General features: G+C 36.6%; 2 protein-coding genes across 5 annotated transcripts; both read left to right on the top strand.

Moving 5' to 3' along the window:
* The first annotated feature begins 1,718 nt into the window (after positions 1–1,718).
* Positions 1,719–10,999, top strand: LOC111019882 (thymidylate kinase). 3 transcript variants are annotated; one of them, XM_088124890.1, is made up of 8 exons: positions 1,719–1,878; positions 2,001–2,068; positions 2,164–2,256; positions 2,530–2,886; positions 3,161–3,272; positions 3,385–3,444; positions 4,529–4,669; positions 10,738–10,999. In XM_088124890.1, exons 2-7 carry the CDS (start codon positions 2,022–2,024, stop codon positions 4,655–4,657), a joined length of 798 nt encoding a protein of 265 aa, XP_087981016.1. In that variant the 5' UTR covers positions 1,719–1,878; positions 2,001–2,021; the 3' UTR covers positions 4,658–4,669; positions 10,738–10,999. The 3 variants fall into 3 exon arrangements, with proteins under 3 accessions (XP_087981016.1, XP_087981015.1, XP_022152092.1); XM_088124889.1 differs by having other exon boundaries at positions 1,720–1,878; positions 4,529–4,633; XM_022296400.2 differs by lacking the exon at positions 2,001–2,068 and having other exon boundaries at positions 1,720–1,878; positions 2,164–2,300; positions 4,529–4,633.
* A 143-nt stretch (positions 11,000–11,142) lies between these two features.
* LOC148210749 (3-isopropylmalate dehydrogenase 1, chloroplastic-like) lies at positions 11,143–15,080 on the top strand. 2 transcript variants are annotated; one of them, XR_015791310.1, is made up of 6 exons: positions 11,143–11,775; positions 12,273–12,362; positions 12,476–12,559; positions 12,647–12,699; positions 12,774–12,884; positions 13,366–15,080. XR_015791310.1 is itself a non-coding variant. In XM_088124891.1 (5 exons), exons 2-5 carry the CDS (start codon positions 12,279–12,281, stop codon positions 12,790–12,792), a joined length of 240 nt encoding a protein of 79 aa, XP_087981017.1. In that variant the 5' UTR covers positions 11,143–11,775; positions 12,273–12,278; the 3' UTR covers positions 12,793–12,960. The 2 variants fall into 2 exon arrangements, 1 of the variants encoding a protein (XP_087981017.1); XM_088124891.1 differs by lacking the exon at positions 13,366–15,080 and having other exon boundaries at positions 12,774–12,960.
* The last annotated feature ends 6,173 nt before the right edge of the window (positions 15,081–21,253 follow it).

Genomic DNA, 21,253 nt, shown 5'->3' with positions numbered 1-21,253 from the left:
TTAAAAAGTTGATTAGTGAAACGAAAAAAACTTGCGGTTTATGAGGTTCCAACCATAAAGAGAATGATGAAAATTACACCATCATTCAGTACGCCATTAATCAATTCTTGAAATAAAATCTACTTTTAAATATATATAATATATATTAATATTTATTTTTTCTTTAAAAATCCAAGTCGTCCCTCCGTTCCTTGAAGAAACGACCGTTAAATGAATTTTGACACGAGACGACCATATCTTGATTTTAAAAAACAATCACGTGGTGCACGTCCTTAGAGACGACCAACTACTAAAAATGACATGGTCGTCTCTTCAGACGACCAAGTGGGGAACGAATTTTAAAAGTATTATTTTTGGAATAAACTTAAAAATAAGCATTTTTTCTTTAATTTTATTTAATGGAACGTTAATTTCTATAAGTTTTCTATTAAGTCATATAGTGTATCTATTGTTTCTTCTCTTATTCTCTTGTAATTAGTTTTTTTCTTATTCAAAATATACATGTGCATGCTTTAGATTTGCAAGTTCATTTTTATTAAATAAGTAGCACATTTATTAAATTACAATATTCTATTTTGTTAATTTTATATTGATATTATTGATTGTATTTAAATTGTTTTTATTTTGAAGAACACTTTTACATAACTTTATTTTGTAGAGAACTTAAAATAGGAAATGTCAAACTACTAACTTACAGCATAATTTAATAGTTAAAAATATTAATATTTGTCATATATGCATTTATCATTTTTCAACTATATTTCGATTGACTTGAATTTCGTTAAAAATAGAGATTGTTAGATAACGATGAAACTAAATCTTTAGGAAAAGAAATTTGGGTTTCAGTTTTATTTGAGTCTTTTTAATTTAAAAATGTTTATTTTAATTTTTAAACTTGAAAATAATTTTTTTTATTGAGTTAACTTTTTTTTGTTATAGTTTTATTATATCATCTCTTTGATACCGCCCGCAATTAATTTTATGTGGTATTTTTTAGAGTTCAACCATGTGACGTTAGAGTTTGAATTTATAATCTTTTGGTTGAGAATAAATTCGTTTAAGTAGTTTTAAATTGTTGTTAATTTACATTACTATACATAATTATGTGAATAGTTGATATACATGGCACAATGATAATAATAACTATAATATCATTATGCCAAATAGAACATAGCTATTTTCTTTTTTTTGGAACATTCTCTAAGTTATTGAAATTTTGGAAACAACAAAAACTAGTTTCCCCTTTCTTGTTTCGGTTAATTGTTTTATCATAATTGAATTTTTAGAAGCTGAAACCATGTAATACATTTTTCTTTATTAAAATAAAGAAACAAAAACAAGAAACTTACCAAACCGGTCATAATATTTTGATTTATGTTTTGGAGAAAAAAACAACTTGATTTGTTTCTAAAAATTTTAAAATTTTATACGATTTAGAGAGTATTTTTAAAAATGAAGAAACCAGCCCACATGAATAATGGTCAAATACTTAAAATTTTCAATAAAATTGAAAATGATAATCAAGAAAGAAGAACTTTACCATTATCTTAAAAATTTAGGATCGAAATTAAAATCATTGGACGAAAAATATAATTTAGGCCAAATGAAACCCTAGTTTCCGAAGGAGTACCAAAATAATAATAATAATAATAATAATAACAAAAATAAATAAATAAATAAAAATAAAAATTTCCAGTTCCATCGCGGCTCGCGCCATTTCTTTTCGGTTGAAGCAGTCTCTCCCGCGCTTTCCCCATTTTCTCTCAGCCAAATTAAACCCCTTTTTTCAAGCTCCCCAAAATCTTTCGACTGAAGCAAGAAATCTCATGATCGAGACTAACTTTTGGCTCTCGTTCCTGTTTCGGTTTCATCTGTAAGGTACTGCTTCCTTCCTCTTCCGATTTTAGGTTTTCTTGAATTTTGAGACAACTCTTAACGATGGTTTCTGCTCTTTCTTTGCAAACGGACGAAATTCATGTTTAAATTTTCCGAAAACTAAGAAATCTGGGTCGTGAATTGTGATGGTCTCTTCAGCTTTCGGTGTTTTCTTCATCACAGTCGGTGTGTTGTCAGTATTTTTTGTTTGCACGATTTACCTTCAAATTTCATATGGGCAAACCAAATATTGATGTAATAATTAACTAGAATGTTTTGAACTGCAAGTGTAAAGAGAAAAAGGAACGTAGAGTGGAAATCCCTTGATGCAGTTGACTTGGGGGTAAAGCTTTTGAGCTTACAATTTGATGCAGTTTCAAGGTCAGGACATGATCCATGCTCGCTTTCACATTTCATAAACCATTGTAAGATTAATTTCTTGTTTCACTTGTAATTTATGAACTTTATTTTTTGGCCAATTTATTTTTGTTTATTTAGGACTTAGGGTTGTGGCGGATGGGTTTGGTAGACGTTTGAAATTGTTTTTTAAACAAATATGCATCACACGGTTTCTGCTTCAACCAGGATAATCAATGAAATTGTCTTGAATGATTGATATAGAAGACCTCTCTGATGTTTGTTTTTCCTTTTTAGGAGTTTCAGAGCAGTAACAGCTAGAAGATCCTCGAGTTCTCCACTGAAAATTCCCTCTAAGAATTCTATCCAGAAAATTCAAATGGGAACTAATCAGAACTCTGTACTAAGAGGTTGCAGCAGTAATTCTAGAGGAGCCTTGGTGGTTCTAGAAGGCTTAGACCGCTGTGGGAAGACTACACAGTCCAGTAGATTAGTCCAATACTTGGAAGGACTTGGGTTTTCTGCTGAACTATGGCGGTTTCCCGATAGAACTACAAGTGTTGGACAAATGATATCTTCATATCTTTCAAACAAATCGCAGTTGGATGACCGCACAATACATCTTCTCTTTAGTGCCAACCGATGGGAGAAGAGGTTTGTTAGTTTTTCTTCATACCACTTCCAGTTTAAGTCCTTACTTAGATTGACAATTTTCAGTACCTAATGAGTGATGGAGCTGTCAATGTTGTTATTAAGTGGCGGTTTTTTTTTTTAAAAAACAAAAAATGTTGAGACCTGGTTTTAGAAGTTTCAAGAAATGGCAGTTGCGAATTTGGTGGACTGTTGACCACAACCATTTCTTTGATGAAGAATAGTAATGTACCCCAAGAGTTTGTGATTTGGGTTTAATTAGTGGAATGGCTGTCAGATCGTTGATGGAATCAAAATTGAAGAGTGGAACCACTCTTATTGTTGATCGGTATTCTTATTCAGGGGTGGCCTTTTCAGCTGCCAAAGGACTTGACATTGAATGGTGTAAGGTATGAATACAAATTAGCAATTTGGCTAAATCCTTTGTTTATGCATATTTATGTTCTTTTTAATTGTAAATTTGGGCTTTTAAAATGATGATGTTATGGTTGCCCTTTGCAGGCACCGGAGGTTGGCTTGCTAGCTTCGGACTCAGTACTGTACCTAGACATATCTCCAGAGGTTGGTTAAATTATTATAATAATATCTTTTGGAAGAGCCAAACCGAGCATAGCTCAAATGGTTAAGGCACCTATCTCTGACCAAACAGTCATGAGTTCGAACTCCCACCCCCCACATGTTGTACTCAAAAATAATATCTTTCGAAAGAAATTTAAAAGCATCTATTAGAACTATCATGGATGGTTTATTGGTCCAAAGAGGCTAGGGTTAATTAAGAGGAAATGAGTTCAAATTCCATGATCGCCACCTACTTTAGGAATTAGTAATTCCTATGTGTTTACCGATACCAAATGTAGTAGGGTCAGGCGGTTATCCCGTGAGATTAGTCGAGGTGCACGTAAGCTAGTCCAGACACCACTCACGATATCCAAAAAAAAAAAAAAAAAGCATTTGTTTGATGGTTTGCCATAATTTACCTTTTTCCAACTTGAAAATGTAATGAAGCTACCAACTTGAGTATTTATCTTCGACTGAGAGGTTGTGAGTTCGAATCCCCATCCTCACGTATTGTACTCAAAAGGAAAAAATTATAATGAAGCTATGATATAACTTACTTGACTATCTTATATTTAATAAATGGTTTTTTTCCTGGTTTTGTGATACAATTTCATTCTAAATTTTGGTCTTATTTTTATTTTTAATTCAAGCTCAAAATTTTTTGCATATCACCTTATACTGATTCAAGCCACTAAATCATAGCTTTCATGAAATTTTTCTAGTCATAGCTGATATATCAACTGTCAACCATGTCTCTTAACATCATTAGAGCAATTGTAAATTTGTATTGGGTTTTTCTATGGAACTCAATCAATTGTATTGGTAGCATAGAGTAGCAATTGCTCAAGTAGAGCGGATACCTGAAGTTTTATTATGTAATTGATGGCAATGGACTACTGAGAATAACAATTTATAATCAAGAGAATAGTGTACTAGCGTGATTTTATCTGGAAGTAATGCCATTTTTATGTTAATGGTGAAAATTGATTTTGATCTACAACCCCTGACAACTACATAAATTCTCAATTTTAAAAACTTCCAATTTGTATTATGATTGATTAATGAATAAAGAGTTGTTCTGAATCAGAATGCTGCAGAAAGAGGAGGTTATGGCCGTGAGAGATACGAGCAGCTTGAGTTCCAGAGAAAAGTTTACCAGTACTATCAAGTTTTGCATGATTCCTCGTGGAAGGTAACTTGTTTTTCATTTTCATGATCCTCGTGGAAGGTAATTTGTTTTTCATTTTCACACGTCTTTTTTTTTGTTTGGTCAAAAGCAAGTATTTCATTGATTTATGAAATAACCAAAATGTCATAATGGCTAATTACATGAAAGCCCACCAATTAGAGGTTAGGGCAGATAGACAGTAATCGTTGAAGGGAGAGTAATAACATTTACACCATCCAACGGCTAAAACCATAACCCTATAAAAGCCAAAGCGAGCATAGTTCAGCAATAATTGACATATATCTCCAACCAAAAAGTTGTGAGTTCGATCCCTAACCTCCACACGTTGTACTGAAAAAAAACCATAACCCTATAAAGAAACCTCAAAAGGGAGAAGTGTGGCGTTGAAAATCCGGTTGTTCCTTTCCAACCAAGTGCTCCAAATGAAGGCACAGACTATTTGTTCCCATAGTAGACTCTTTTCCTTCCTAAAAGGGTGACCTGTCAAAAGAGAATTTAGGAAGAGGGAGGAAATGTTGTGCTGAACAGTGTGCCAACCAAAGGTCCCCAGTATTCTATTTAAGAAGTTGGAGTCAAATTCACAGAAGATAAAGAGATGACCTGGAGTTTCAGCATCTTTGTAGCTTAGATGACAATAGTTTGGAGAGAGGGCTATGTGTGGTAACCTTCTATCTTGTCATGTGTGTTGATGGTGCCATGGGTAAGCTACCAATAGAAAAATTTGATTTTCTTGGGGTATTTCCCTTTCCAGATGTTGTTGTAGAGAGTCTGGGCCTGTTGGATTTCTGGGGGGGTCAGAAGGGTGTATATGGATTTTGTGGTGAAAGTTTTAGAGGAGTCAAGGGGCGAAATCCATTTGTCCATTGGTGGGAGTGGTATCAGCTTGTTAAGTTTGGTAGACAGAAGCATCCATTCTTCAACTTCAAAGTCTTTGAGAAGTCTACGGAAGCAATAATCCCATGAGTTGGTGTCCTTGGATCAAAGGTCTGTTATTTTGGCATATTTGTCAGTAGAGATGGCATACAGGCTGGAATTGAGAGATGCCAATGTTTATGTTTCAAGCCATTTATCTTTCCAGACGCTGATCACACTGTTTTCTCCCACATGGCAGATTGCATTGACTTAATTAAGTGGGTGTGTGTTAGAATAGCGCCAGGGACCCTTGGAAGAGCTGAACCTGTTGCTAGGCCATATTTCTGAATTGGTTCCGCCATATTTAGCACTGATGAAGAGCCTCCAGAGTTGGTTGCTTTCTGTAATGTACTGCCAGATCCATTTCGATAGTAAAGCCATGTTTCTGTGCTTGATGTTGCCAATGCTTAAACCACCTTCACAAATAGGAAGCCGTATTTTCTTCCATTCCACTAGATGCTTTCCACCTGCATTGCCTGCCCCTTCCCAAAGAAAGTCACGAATAATCTTCTCAATTTTCTTTCCATGCAGCCTTACCTGAGATTTGGAAGATGGATAAGTAATAAGTAGGTAGGCTGGTGAGGACAGATTGTACTAAAGTGTCTTCCTCCCTTGGAGATGTAGTGGGTGCTCCATCTGTTTAGTCTATTCTCTAAATTTTCAATGATAGGCATCCAGAAGCTTTATTTCCGGGGGTTTCCATTTAATGGGATACCCAAATATGTGGTGGGCCAAGAGCCAGCTTTACAACCCCGATGCATTCTCGAAGGCTTTTATGATTCTATAGGGATTCTTTATACTTGTGGGGTCTTTGTCTGAGAACAATAGAGTATCATTAGCGAATAAGAGGTGATTTACCTTTATGTGGCTGCATCTCGAGACATAACCGGTGATCAAGCCTCTATCTTCACTACGTGTCAATAGTCTGCTAAGCACATCTGTAACCATGGGATCCTTAACAGCGGTGGGAGGCTCGATGTTGTCATAAAAAGGGTTGGTAAGTGCAGGCTAGGGTGAGAGAGAAATGAGATTTTTTTTTAGATAAGAAACTTGTATATTCCAAAAGGAAGACAAAAGGAACAACCTAAGGGCTGGGGTAGAGGAAACCCCACCTAAAAGAACTAAACAACCGCTTTCCAATTGTACATAAGCATGGAAAGGTCGTAGTTACAAAAGAATTTGCTATAGTTGATGCACCATATTAGGAAGGTTAGGGTACAGACCCAAAATCCCAGCCTTGATAATGCCGCTTGTGTCGGGGAAAAAGTCAACACGTGATGTCCATGGGTCCGGTAGAGAGGTCGAAATGCGGGTGCACGATGCCATGGATTCTGGTCAAAAAACCTATGTAGTTCTTGGAGACAATGAAAGGATCGATTATCAATAATAGCTGGCACAAAATCGAACCGATTTTCCTTAACCCTAATCGTGGCTTCAATCAGGTCAAGGTGGGGCAAGGTCTTTTGAGCAATCTCACAAAGACCACCACAGTGATCACCAATCAGTTTGAAGGTCTCATAGTTCCAACGATCAATGGAAAGGTTTCTGATTTTTAGCCAGCCGCCATAAGAAGGAACCTTGGGGTTTTTAAGATAAGCATCTGTGCTCCAAGGGCTGAATTTTAGGTAGAAATGCCCTACCTTGTACCATCCACCAAGGATTTTGGCCTGCTTGGCATCTTCACAACGACGCAAAGCTCTATCTGCCAGGATGGGGTTCAACTCGCATTTTCACAAAGCGCTCTCATAATCTTGAACCAATCATCGTGGAAGCATCTCCGGGTGAGAATAATGGAAATAGAAAAGTCGGTGTGAGCAAAGATGGGGTTTCTGGGGATACATCAGGATGAGTGGGTTGAGAAACCACTTTTGACAGCACGTCTCTATAAGAGGTGGTAGGTGGGATAACTAGAATAGTAGTTAATGGTTCCTTTCCGTTTGAGAGCAATAACTGTGGGTGGTGGCTTTTGGATGTTTTGTCCTGTTGAGAGTAAGGTATAAAAGGATCTCCAACCCTTTCTATCAGTACCAATGGGCACAATGATCTTGTCGAGGCCACCATTGTTGTCGAGCTTGGTGATTTCAACGATGGTTCCTCGTTTGTTACTGGTTTTTTCTACCCAAAGGGTTTGGTCGTCAATACGGTGTTCTCGATAGAATTTATGGTTGATGGGAGCGTCAAGAAGAGTTGAGAAAACCGAAGTAATCCAGGTGAGAGAGGACCAATGTCTGGAGATGAAGAAAGCACGGTCTTTGGTAGTTTCTGTGAGCTTGATATGAGATCCTCTGTACCTAGGGTCAATTTCAATGGAATATCTTTTCCTTTCAATGGCAGTGGATCGGGGTTGGTAAGGTGGAGCCATAGATAGAGGTATTGGTTAAGAGAGATCCACAGATAGTAGGGTCGGCAGTGGTGGATGGTGGGGGATGGGGCGGAAGAGAGAGGGAGGAGGGAGGGAGGAGCCATTTTCACCTTTTTTTTCCTGTATCAATATAAAAGTTGCAAACAAGGTTCCCGATCAATAGCTGATTACACTGAAGAGTTTCACTGGCTAGGAGCAAGAACGAATCTTGGTGAGATTGAACAGTATCGAGTAGCATAGTATATTAGTGGCCTGCAGGCAAACATCAAGGAGAGGCCATAGCGACTTCCATGATTGTGGAAGAACAACAATCGAACAAATTCAAGATTCAATACCGGAGGAATGTTGGGGATGGGCATATTAACAAGAAAGGTACGCCCGATGGTGATAAAAGCTCTTCTTCTAATATTGCCTCTAGTTCGAAAAGGAAAACTATGGAGGAAGTCAAACCAACATATCAAAATACACGAAACGAACGACCAATGCCTACTCAAGACCGACATTAGGTAAATGTTTTTCGTTGTGGACAGGTTGGTCACTTGTCAAATGAATGTCCTCAACGAAAAACTGTTAATCTTGTGGACGACACATATGATATTGGGATTGAACATAATCTTGGTTTTGATGAGGAAGTTGAATATTTGGAACCAGATGAAGGAGAACAGGTTTCTTGTGTCATTGAACAACTTCTTATACCTAAAACTAAGTCTTTCTCACGACGCCATTATTAATGGGAAAATTTGTAATGTCATAATAGATAGTGGAAGCACAAAGAATATTGTTTCCAGCAAGCTTGTTACAACTCTGAATCTAAAGACTTCACCCCATCCAACAACTTACAAAGGTAGTTTGATAGGGACGTTTGCCATGTCTTGTTGGGATGCCCATGGCAATATGATACCCAAGCCATTCACAAAGGGCGTCACAACACTTATGAGTTTTTATGGATGGAAAAGAAAGTGGTATTACTCTCATTGATTAGATACTATGGTCTTAACAATAAAAACAAAGATAAGGGACAACTGTTCCATATTGCTAGTTGCAAGCAAATGATGCTCCAACGTGATTCCTCTATCCTTGGCCTAGTTGTTGAAAACTTTGATTCCTCTAAATCAAACCTAGTCTAAGAAGTCCATTCGGATGTTCAATGAATATTTGATCAATGCCCTAAAATATTGGATATACCCTCTGATTTACCTCCCCTCCCTCCGAGAGTCCAGCAGAATATAAATCCTTCGTGAGAAGATACAAGACCTTCTAGTCAAAGGACACATCCAATCTAGTTTAAGTCCATGTGCCATTCCAGCACTTTTAACACCAAAAAAGGATGGGTCGTGGAGGATCTACATTAATAGTAGGGTCGTCAATAAGATTACAGTTAAATATTGATTCCCTATCCCTAGAATTGGAGATTTGCTAGACCAACTAGGGGTGCAACATTCTTTTCCAAAGTTGATCTTCGCAGTGGCTATCACCTAATCCGAATACGGGTTGGAGATGAATGGAACACCAATTTCAAGTCACATGAAGGGCTATTCGAATGGTTGGTTATGCCTTTTTGGCCTCTCCAATGTGCCAAGCACCTTCATGCTCCTCCTGAATCAGGTTCTTCTACCTTTTCTACACAAATTTATCGTTGTTTATTTCGATGATATTCTTATCTATAACAAATCTCGAGAGGACCATCTCACCCATCGTACTCTACTCTTTTCTACCTTGAACAAACATAACTGGTACATTAACCTTTGTCTATTTCTTGTGACAAAGATCCCTTTTCCTTGGTTTTCTAATAGGATATAATGGTATTAGAATGGATCCTAAAAAAATTAAAGTTATTTATGACTGGCCCCAACCTAAATCAACAAAAGATATCCAATGTTTCTCAGGTTTGGTTTATAAAAAATTTCAGCACCATTGCGGTACCATTGAAAGACTGCTTGAAAAAGGGTAAGTTGCCATACTCTCCAATCCAAACTAAGCAACAGCCCGATTCTAAGCCTCCTAGAGTTCACACAACCTTTTGAGGTTACCGTAGCATGCATTCCCACTTTGACCTGTTCGAACAATCCTACTGGATTCAATAGAAGTTCTTTTGTCGTCACGCCTCTCAACTGGAAGTGGAACTTCTTTAGAAAGATAAGGTGTGGCAATAGGTAGTCTCTAGTAGTAGAGGTCACTTTCCCAATTAGAGGGTGGGACTTTAGACCTATAAGTTTCATTGCATCACTTTGTAGGAAAAGTGTTAAGACCCCCAATTGTAAAAACTTATAGCAGAAAGGGCAAAGAGGTCATTGTAGAGGGGGAGGGCCATAACGGCCAAGAGAGAGAAGGGGGGACCAGTAGCAGAGGAATGTAGGTAGGGGGGGGGGGGGGGGTACGTCTATAAGGGAGGGGAATGTTTTGCAAAGGGGATCATTCTAGACTTTTGTGATTTGTCAGCTTTTGTGCTTGTTGGGAGAGATTACCCACCCTCTCGGATAGGTGGGTCTGTTTGTTGCCTCAGGGCTCTTTTTTGTGGTTTTGTATTGTCTACGGGCTCTTTCTAAGAAGTAAAGATCACTGTGAGGGTTGTTACCTCACAAAAAGTTTCAACTGTGAATAGTTGTATCGTGTCCGACCAAATGGATGAGAATTGCCTATATATTATTAAGATAGAAAATCTTTCCGTCTATGACCAAAAGTAACTAGAAGTAAATCAAAACAGTAGTATTCAACGAATTTATGCACGATGATTCCATTGTTTTTTCATGTTCATCTTAGGTGGAAGCTTGTTTTTCGTATTAAAAAAAAGATTGACTGATTGCATTTTGGACTTTCCTTGATTTAATTGCAGATTATTGATGCTTGCCAAACCATGGAAGATATTGAGAAACAACTGCAAGAGATTGTACTGGGCTGTGTCAAGAGATGCCACAATGGGGAACCGCTTTCTGAACTTTGGTTAAGTTGATGATTTCAGCTTTCTTTTGAAGCCTGAAAATATTTTTCCCGAGTGTATTTATATTCAAAATGTTGATAACTTAGGGGCTTGTCTTGCGTGTTTTATGTTTTTTTAACATATATATAATTTTAATTTGGCTTTTCCTTTTCACAAAGTTTTAGTTTTCAAGCATTATAGACATTATAAATCAATACGTGAATGAATTGTCGTTCCCAAAAGGCAGTCCGGTTGGGCAAGGGCTTGGGGTATCTTGGTCATACTGGTTTCGAGGTATCAAGTTCGAATTTTCTGGTGAGCTTAATACCAAAAAGTCTTGATGTCTTTCGGATCTGTGCCTTGCGGAGAGTGCAGGTGTCATTGGGTATAGAAGAGCAAAGCTTCGACTTTCGGTTATAAAAAAAAAAAGAAAAAGAAAAACGTCAATGAATTGTCAGAAGAAAAGTCTCTATCATTACACTTCTAGTCTTTTCCTATCTAACTTCCCCCACCCCTCATCGGGCTCTACACCATTTGAGAATACTGAAAAACTTACCACTTTTTAAATTATGAATTAGAGCAAGACTAATTCATTCTCTGAGAGGTTAAGAATTTCTAGATATCAAAATAGTAGTGGTATCTAGTCCATGTGTAGAAGTTTTATGTTTCATAGACAGCCATCCAGCATCCATATAAGGTAATCATCAAAGATACTTGTTTAAAGTTAAAAATTACAGAAAACTTTTAAGATAGTAAAAACCTGTTATGGTCAACACAGTTGATAGCTGCTAGTTATGGAATCATGGAGACTAAAATGGAGGTGCGAAGGGTATTTCAGGTCGAAGCGGCACCAATGGGTCATTCAAACCAGTATCTGGTGCTGGTGCTGCAGACACAAAGGGAAATGGTTCCTGTGAAATATCTGGAACGTCAGGAACTAGGGGAGGAAGGACGGTATTATGTTTCTTTCTTCTAGTTGGTCTTCTCTGTCATTTTTTTTTAATTTTTATTCATCTGTAATTATAGAAATTTTTCTATCATTACCCAATTAGAATCTTGTAATCCCGAAGTCATGCCTTAGCCTTTTTTATATATTTAATTTCTTTTCCCATTGAAATAGTTCTTTTCCCGATTGGAAAAAGTTATTAGGAAATTTGAGATAATACCCCAGACCATTCCTTTGTTTTGCTGGAAATAGGTTCAAATTTGAATTTTGAGAATGTGTAACTGTCTCATCTGCTTTCCTTCAAGTTTTTTTGAAGATTAATGATCTAAGTCAAGGTTTTCCTATTCTATTGAAAATTGAAATATAATCATGCTCTATTGAATAGAGAATACTATGTTATGTACCGTCTGTGAATGTAAGAACTTACCACAGTTAAAACTTGAAAGTAGTGAGGTCACCTGTTCCATTATGTAGAAACCTTACAATGAAACTAACTATTTTACAGGCATCAATGCTTTGGAGGAAAAGAGTGACAGCACTCTGGCACATGTACGTTGATAACACTGCAACGCAGCTAATTCGTGACCCAAAACAGGTCTGCATCAAAAAATAATCTTACTTTCTAGAAGGGGCAACAAGTGAACTCTCGTAGCCCCCCCTATGATAGGAAAGATAAGTTCCATTGGGACTGATGGTTGAAATTTGCAGTTTGATACAATTTTGACAAACAACATATTCGGTGATATTTTGTCGAGTATTGGGATGCTTCCATCTGCAAGTCTTCGTGAATTGGTAGTCAAATTATTCTCTCACATTGTTGTCCTCTTCTCTAAATTTTCTTCATTTTTCCTTCCATAATGAAATGAATTGTTTGCACAGGACCTGGACTGTTTGAACCTATTCACGGTTCAGCTCCTGATATTGCCGGAAAGGTTTGTGTTAAAAGATCAGAATATTATAAGGATGCAAAGTTTTAAGCCATAAGATAACATGGTTTTATATGTAGGATAAGGCAAATCCTTTAGCAACCCTTCTCAGAGCTGCTATGCTTCTGAAGTATGGCCTTAGAGCAGCGGCTGCCAAAAGAGCCGAGGCTGCAGTGTTGGATACTCTAGATGTGTGTGTATGCAGTGGAGGGAGAAAAATTCTCTCCCTCTCTTTCTCTCTCTCTTTCAAATTTGTCTGTTCTTTGATATGATGAAAACTCCTACTGAATAAATTTGAACATCTGCACGAGGAAAAAGTAAAAAAAAGAAAAAGTAAAATCTGACCGAAATGTCTGATAGCAAACAAATAGGAAATGGACTGAAATCACCTACAAAAGTTTTGGGTTTGCTCATTTGACCTACTATTTTAAAACATTTTGTGACTGCACTTTAAGCATTAATGAAATATCAAATGAGAGGAAATGACTATTATGCCTAAGAGTGTACATCGATTGGTCGGGTCGTTTTTTATGTCAAAATTGACCTCGATCAACACCCCGTTGATTTTAAGCAAGGAAACTGATTGATCGAAATATGTGCTTTTCCACTACCCGATTAAACAGTCCGTTTGGTTGGTCGATTTTCGACAAATTGATTTTTTTTTCCTTGAAGGAGATGAAGAGGATAATGTAGAAGATGATGTAGAAGATATATAAGAAGATGAGAGTTTGAAGAAACAACGCACGAACACAAACTCGAAGGCACGAACTCGAAGAAGATAAAATGAAGAACATGCACGAACAGTAGAAGGAAGAACCATGAAGAACACGAACGCGATAGAGTTCGAAGCAGGTATGAAAAACCAAGAGAACTGCAAAAAGAGAGAGAAAATATGAGGGGAAGAGATGAAATTTGATGGGGAAATGGGAGAAGCATCTCGGGGAAGGGTAGAGGTGAGAAAATAGGATTAACAAATAATGATTGTTTTTTTAGTGGAAACCGCCTTAATTAACGAGGGGCTGAATAGTGGGAGATTGGGCTGAGTGACCATTTTAAAGAACCCATTTTGATATATGTATCCACCTTCAAAATTTGTTTTTTAATCACTTTCTGACATTAATTTTGTATGAAAGTATGTATTTGCCCTCATTTTTTCTTTAATTTTTTTATCTCTCCTCTTCCTCTCAACTCTCTCTTTGACTCTCTTATTCATTCTTCCATTTCTCTCTATCTCTCATCCAGTAGATCTTCTCCCTCTCGTGATTTTTTTTTTCTCACTGGTTAAGGACGTGCACTCCTCCCTTTCCCTATCTCTTTCTTCCATGTTTTTCTACACCACATTCCATTCAATTTTTTTTTGTTTTCCTTTGATTTTAGATTTTTTGTTTTGATTTTGAAGGCATGAACCTCTCTCTTCTCTCTCTTCCTTATTCTTCATCCATCTCCTCTCAATCCTAACTCCATTGTTGGTTCTTAAAATTCAGAAAACAAAACAATAACAAATATACCGCACAAAAGAATGGGGTCACACCTCAAACAGATATAAAAACTCAACAAAGAACACCAAGATCAAGGAGTTCATAGAAACCCGCCAAATTAAAAAAAAAAGAAGAAAAAACAGAGCCCACAAAAAAAAAGCTCTCACTCCCACTTTCGTCCCTCTCGCTCTCGCCTCTCTCACTCCCGTTCTCGCCCCTCTCCCTCTCGCTCCTGCTCTCGGCACTCTCGCTCTTGCTCTCGACACTCTTGTTTTCGCTCTCGGCACTCTCGCTATCACTCTCGGCGTCTGTCTCTCATCGAAAAAAAATTGTAAATGGAGCAGCTTGTTGCTGGTTTTTTCAGAGAAGGAGAAGAAAAAAGAATGGGAATGAGAAGAGGCGGCTTAGGAGAGATAAGGAGAGAGATAGAAATAAATATTTAGGGTTTTTCGATGGTGAGTAAAGAAGAGAGGAAGTGGGTGTTGGATTTTTTAAGAAAAAGAGAATTTGTAACGAGATGAAAGAGGAAAGAGGTGAGGTAAAGGGAAGAGAAAGTGATAAATTTAAAAAAAATGAAGAGGACAAATACGTATTTTAACACAAAATTGATGTCAACAAGTGGTTAGATAACATGGTTTTGGGGATAGGGACATATATCAAAGTAGGCCCTCCAAAAAGAGCTAGTTTTTCCCAAACCCCTCGAATAGTCTATATTCTTACCATTTTTTTAATTACAAAAATTCGGTCGGTTTGGTTGGTTTTCCCTGTTTCTTCGACCGACCGACCAATTGGCTTTTCACAATACAAAACCGACACCGACCGAACCATAGCATAAACCGACCGACTAAGGTCGGTGCAGTCGGGTTGGTTCTTCGGTGATAAATGTACACCCCTACTTATGCCCTAACTTTTAATTGACGATCGCTGGGAAAAACCCCGCCCAAGTTCGAGATAAAACCTACCTGGGGTACATTTAATTTGCAAATTTACTTCTCACCAACCATTGTACCCTCGTATTAAGTTTTATCAACCAATTTGTATTACCATTAATAATTTCAAAGTACAAAGTCTTTATCGTGAATATTATCTCTGCATAATTTGAAAAAAATTGAAAAGTACTTCGATTGTCTACTTTGAAAGTTTGAAGAAGGTAGCGTCAATTGTAACTTCAATTTGAAGAGTTGGAAGGAGGTAGAATTCTCCTGTTCTTTTTTATATGATTGTTTTCTTAATGGGCTACCTTTGGAAAGTATTGTTGGTCAAGTTTTTTTTTTTTTGATTTGGCTCTACATTTAGTTTGGTTTTATACTAGTTCCATTCAAGTCCTCGCGTGGAGTTTTCAATATTACGATCAACTTTTTTTTCTCTTCATTTTTGTGCAGTTTTATAACTATCATTGCACTGGGTTTATGTTTTTCTGGGTGAGTTTTATTTATATAGAAGAACCTCAGATGTATGATTGTAGTCCTCGCCCGAGGTCATGTTAAGGAAGAAAATCTGCGTGTGATCGTATTCCTCGCATGTGGTTTATAGATCGAAAACATCTCCAGTGGAAAAATGTGGTCCTTGCCTAAGGGTTACATTTTTTTTGTTTTTCATATGTTATCATTTTTTACTTGTGCTTTGTCAATTGCATAATAAAATGTTGTGCTTATTTGTTAGTTATGGGGTCAGTGGAATGAGGTAAAAACTGTACGTAAAAATGGAATTATGGGAGGTTTGGATGTCGATGAGGGTATAACATATAGAGACCTCATAAATGCGATCTTTGGGCTTACTCGAATAAATCCTAACCTGTTCAATATTGTGATACAATGTATTTACAAATTTGAGCTCCAGTACCAAGTGTCGAACTATCATATCTTCAATGGTACAAGCCTTAGTTTTTTCCTTAAAAGCCTTCCACATCCCTCTCAAGTGCCCTTTTGCGTATCTATTGTACCAAAGGAAAGACACAACAATGGTAGCAACTCACACGATATACACTTCTATTTCCAAATTGAAACATTCTCTTCATTTTCATACTACGTAGGACAAAAATTTTCCTTCTGTCACATTGAATCCTATGCACTCCCCTTACGTACTGTTCATCCCTTAACTTCTGTACAAGTAATGACTTCATTGACGGACAATGTTGTCCCATGCAATTCAGGTGACAATAAACAATATTTCAGTTTGTGGGATGAGGTTGAAGATGAGGATGATGATGACCATGAATATATGATGGTTGGGGATAATCTCGAGGATGTTGTTTACTCACCCACTGAGAATGAGGATGAGATAGAGCCTGTTTGTGACAGTGTTTTATCATCAACAACACCTGTTGTTGAAGTGCACTATGGAAGTAGGAATGCTCCATGTCCAACAGTTGAGTGGGTGCATACATCCTTAGAGCAAATCGTTACGATTGGTAATGAGGATAACTCGGTAGATGACATTGCAAATGGTACTGTTTTTCAGTATAAGGATGAATTATGATTTAAATTGTTCGTGCTGACGATCAAAAATTATTTTGAGTTTCGTGTTAAGAAATCTACTTTGAGATTGTTAATCGTTGGATGCACGGAAGAGAGATGCAAATGACGACTGCGTGCAAGAAGAGTTAAAAGTTCGAACACCTTCCTCATCTCTAAGTTTTCAAGAATCACAACTACAAACGAGATACACTGACGCACGACCATCGACAAGCTAATAGTTGGGTGGCGATCAGTTGATAAAGTAGAACTTCGAGGAGGTTAGTCGTCGATACAGACCTAAAGATATTGTTAATGATATGAGGAAGAATTACGGTGCCAATATTTGACATGAAAAGGCATGGCGGGCCGAAGAAGTTGCATTAGGCCTATTGGTGAGATCGCCGTAAGAATCATATACTAATCTCCATAAGTATGGAGATGCTCTGAATGCTGTGAATGAAGACATCGTTTCTGACATGAAGTTGAAGGACAACATATATTTCAAGTACCCATTCATGGTCCTATGTTGCTCGATTAGGGGTTTTACAAGTTGCATACGCTCGGTAGTAGTTATCGATGGAGCATATCTGAAGGGGAAGTAGAAGGGTGTCATACTTATTGCATCCTTAATAGATCGTACCAGTCAAATCTACCTCTTACATTTGGGATTGTTGACAAGGAATCCGATGAGTCATGGACATAGTTTTTAGAAAGAGTTAAGATTTTGATAAGGAGTGTAGATGGTTTGGGTTTTGTGTCTAATCGACATCAAAGTATAATTAACTTTGTATCAACTGTTTTCTGATGCAGCACACATCACCTGCATGCATCATGTAGGGATGAAATTGAATGAGAAGTTTAAAAATTTGGGAATGCAGAAACTTTTTTATAAAGCAACGAAGGCCCTTAAGGAATTTAAGTTTCGTTATTATTGGGCCAACTTGCCGGATTCCTTGAAGTGCATAAGTACCTAAAAGACATCGGTTTTGACAAATGAGCATGCACATATCAACTAGAAATAGGGTACAATCAAATGACTTGTAATATTTCTGAGTCTATGAATGTAGTACTCGTTTATGCTCGTGTACTATTGGTAACTGCACTATTTGAACATTATTGGACTCTCTTACAAAGATGGTTTTACCAAAGACAAATGACCGCATCTAGTTGACGAACCTCACTTATTGATTATGTAGAAAATATTTTGAAAGAAGCGACAACGAGATCAACATCATTCTTTTAGGTTAATTGATCAGTTTGAATTTGAAGTGTACGATGGGAAGAGCAAGTTACATGAGAACTGAACCTAAATACTTAGACATGCACCTGCAAAGAGTTTGATTACTATGAGATTTCATGCTGTCACGTCATTGCTGGGGCCATCATTCGGAACATTAGTATGCATACATTATGTTTCGATTGGTATATAATAGATACCCTTTTAACTGTATATGTTGCACCGGTGTACCTATTTAGAGATGAGAAGGATCATATTTTATCGGCGGACTATGTCCTATTAATGATAACCCGCCCATTTTTTGTTCGAGAGTTGGACGTTGCCAAACTGTAAAAATATCTTCAGCTGGTGAATCTCACTAAGTACATAAGTGTAGCCGTTGTGAAATGTAGGACATAACCGTAAGACATGCAGATACCCCTTTCAAACAATTTAAACTGAATAGACCGATGTATTTAATTCTACAGTTTATTTTGTTGGACTCTAGATTATGTGTGAAATATGCATCTATTGTGAGGTTGTAATTTATTGGTTTACTTTCGTTTGCAAGGAATATTTTGTCTAAATTCTCGTGACCCACCTCGGTCGTGGTTCATATAAACTCACGAGAAACTGTTCAAAAACCTAGAAAATGTTATTCTGTCAAATAATATGGCCGCGGTAAAGACGATCTCACCGAAGTAATATTAATAAAGTTTCAAAACATTGTAAAAATAACTTGCTTGAGCAATTCTCGACCTCGCTTGAAAATTTTTAAAACTTGTTATTCTTCCTCTGGCTGTGAAATTATGTGTGTTGTTTACAATGTTTGAAATGTCAATGTCGATGGAAATGTCGAGGTTTTGATTTTACGGACATATCGATGGATATTTTGGGAAAAAACACGGAAATTGTGAATATTGATGCAAATTTTTTGAATTAGTAAATAAGACTTTAATTGTAGCTTAATTAGTTCATAATTGTTCAATTTTGACAATCATATCTAAATATATCAATAATATACTTATAAAAATTTCGTTGCAATGAAAACATCATAACAAAATCATGTATATTACTTACATGTAAATTATTTGAATTAGTAAATTAAAGTTATTGTTGATTGATTATGTTTTATCAATAATTTATAATCAAATCTAATCTTTAGTTACATAATTAAACAAGATATGTGAAATAGGTATAAAATTTGAAAAATAAAATTTATTATATACAAATAGTCGTGATATAATTTAACTAATACCAAAGATGATATTTTATTTTAATTCAAATAAACATATAATCTTGAGCCAAATTTAAATCGGCAATTCTTTAATTTGTTTTAGAAAAGATTTGATTCTCTTTTGCGAGTTTTACTTGGGAGGTTTGCGAAAAAAAAATCAATTACTACGTTGATCCCACCCAAACAAACTATACATATATTTTCAAATTATTTAACCGAAATATCTATCGACGCCACTAGTGAGCATATGTTTTCAAAATATTAAAAAAAATCAATTTATAGATTATAAGTAAAAAAAAAAAAGATATTTTCTTGACATTTCGTAGTCATTGGGGGAAAAACGACATTCTCCCCCGTGTCGATGTCAAGATACTCGAAATTTGAAACACTGACTACTAGTGAACATATCTTTTCAAATTAATAAAAAAAATCAATTTATAGATTATAAGTAAAAAAAAAAAAGACATTTTCTTGACTTTCGTCGACATATCAACATTTCCTTGACATTTCCTTGACATGTCGACATGTTGTCAACCTTGGGGGAAAATGACATTCTCCCCCGTGTTGATGTCGAGGTGCTCGACAAAAATTTGAAACACTGGTGGTTTATTTATTTATTTTTTTGGTTAAACCAAATAAGTGTATTCTTTATTATTAATTGATGTTGCACAAGTTTTTTGAACACGTAAATAGAATATATTATATTAATTATGTTTGATAATATCAAAAAACATGTTTGTTTGCCTAAAGTTGAAAGGCAACTTGCTTCCTAAAGTTTGCAATCTTATCATGTCTTAAGGTGTCCATATCAAACCTTGTTACATCGTATTCAAAATATTTGACACAAACTATATCACAGTCCCGGCCCACTACCAATCTGTGTGGTGCTGACGTAACTCTACAAATGTCCTAGGGTGTAACGAGTAGATTAGGCATAACTTTCATGACATCACATTGGAACAACAATGATAGGATGGTGTGCATGACCATGAAGTGTGCCGCTATCTCTGCATTTTGTGGTGATTAATTTCAATGAGTCTCATACAATGAGCTTACCTTTGAAATCAATACAAACCATAACCCAATGATTTCCATCGATATTGAAGGGTAGATGTACAGTCTCCACGTCCACCCACTGCAACTGGTAGTTCGTATGAGTTTTGTCTATGTAACTCATGACAGTCTTATCTCTCTCATCCCAATCGTAATCTCAGCTACTCTCGAAGCTACGAAACTAGCTGATTGCATGGATGCATGTAGGTCGTCGATTCGTCAAATAAATGAGTGGTCAGTGCTATCCTCGATGTTCAAGCTCTTAAGCCTCTAACTAAATGTATATTTCCTAACGAGATTCCTTGAATACTTTAAGCCGCTAATGATGTGGAACTCTCTCTGGCCAAACCGTACCTTAGTACCAAAGAGGTTTATGCTAATGGTGTTTGATGTACTCTCCTCCACCTCCTTAAGCAATAAGCTACGTATAAGTGACCCATTAAATACGAGATCCACATGAAGATGACCAAATATAGTCTTTTTAAATAGAATAAGTTGATGGAGGGCAAGTTTATGCTTTAATAACATAAAATGTGTTTCCTATGTGTGATAAACAAGTCACCACAACAGGTCAAATGTGTTCGTTATGTGCGATAAATCTTGGGTACCATTTCCATCTTAACAACTTGTAATTGAGTAAACAAAAATTGCACGCTCAAAATCAAACAAGCAGATAAGAAGAAGTAAAGACAACATATTACATGAATAGGTTGCTACAATCTGTCAAGTTCCTCGGCAGAAACCCCGGGCGAAGTTATGCCTAGGGAATTTGATAGAGAGCTACTTTCCTCAAACTTGTGAAACTTTGCTCAAGTATTCCAAGTTTTGTTGAATTCCTCAACAATAACTTCAGGCGAAGTCGTGCCCGGGGAATTTAATAGAGAGCAAAGTTCCTCACACTTGTGGAACTTCGCTCGAGTTTTCTTAGTTATGTCAAATTTCTCCCCAACAACCTCAGGCAAAAGTCATACTCGGGGAATTTGACAGAAGCAAAAAAGGTCGAGCATGTGCATCTATGCAATCATAGTGTCGAAGCTTCGAGAGTAGCTGTAGATTACGATTAGGATGGGAGAGATAAGATTGTCATGAGTTACATAGATGAGATTCATACGGACTACCT

Source organism: Momordica charantia, assembly GCF_013281855.1.
Source record: "Momordica charantia cultivar OHB3-1 chromosome 6 unlocalized genomic scaffold, Mcharantia_2.0 BLBB01000006.1, whole genome shotgun sequence".
Classification (NCBI taxonomy): domain Eukaryota; kingdom Viridiplantae; phylum Streptophyta; class Magnoliopsida; order Cucurbitales; family Cucurbitaceae; genus Momordica; species Momordica charantia.
Note: the sequence above shows the minus strand (reverse complement) of the source record. Positions and strands in the feature narration are given on the sequence as shown.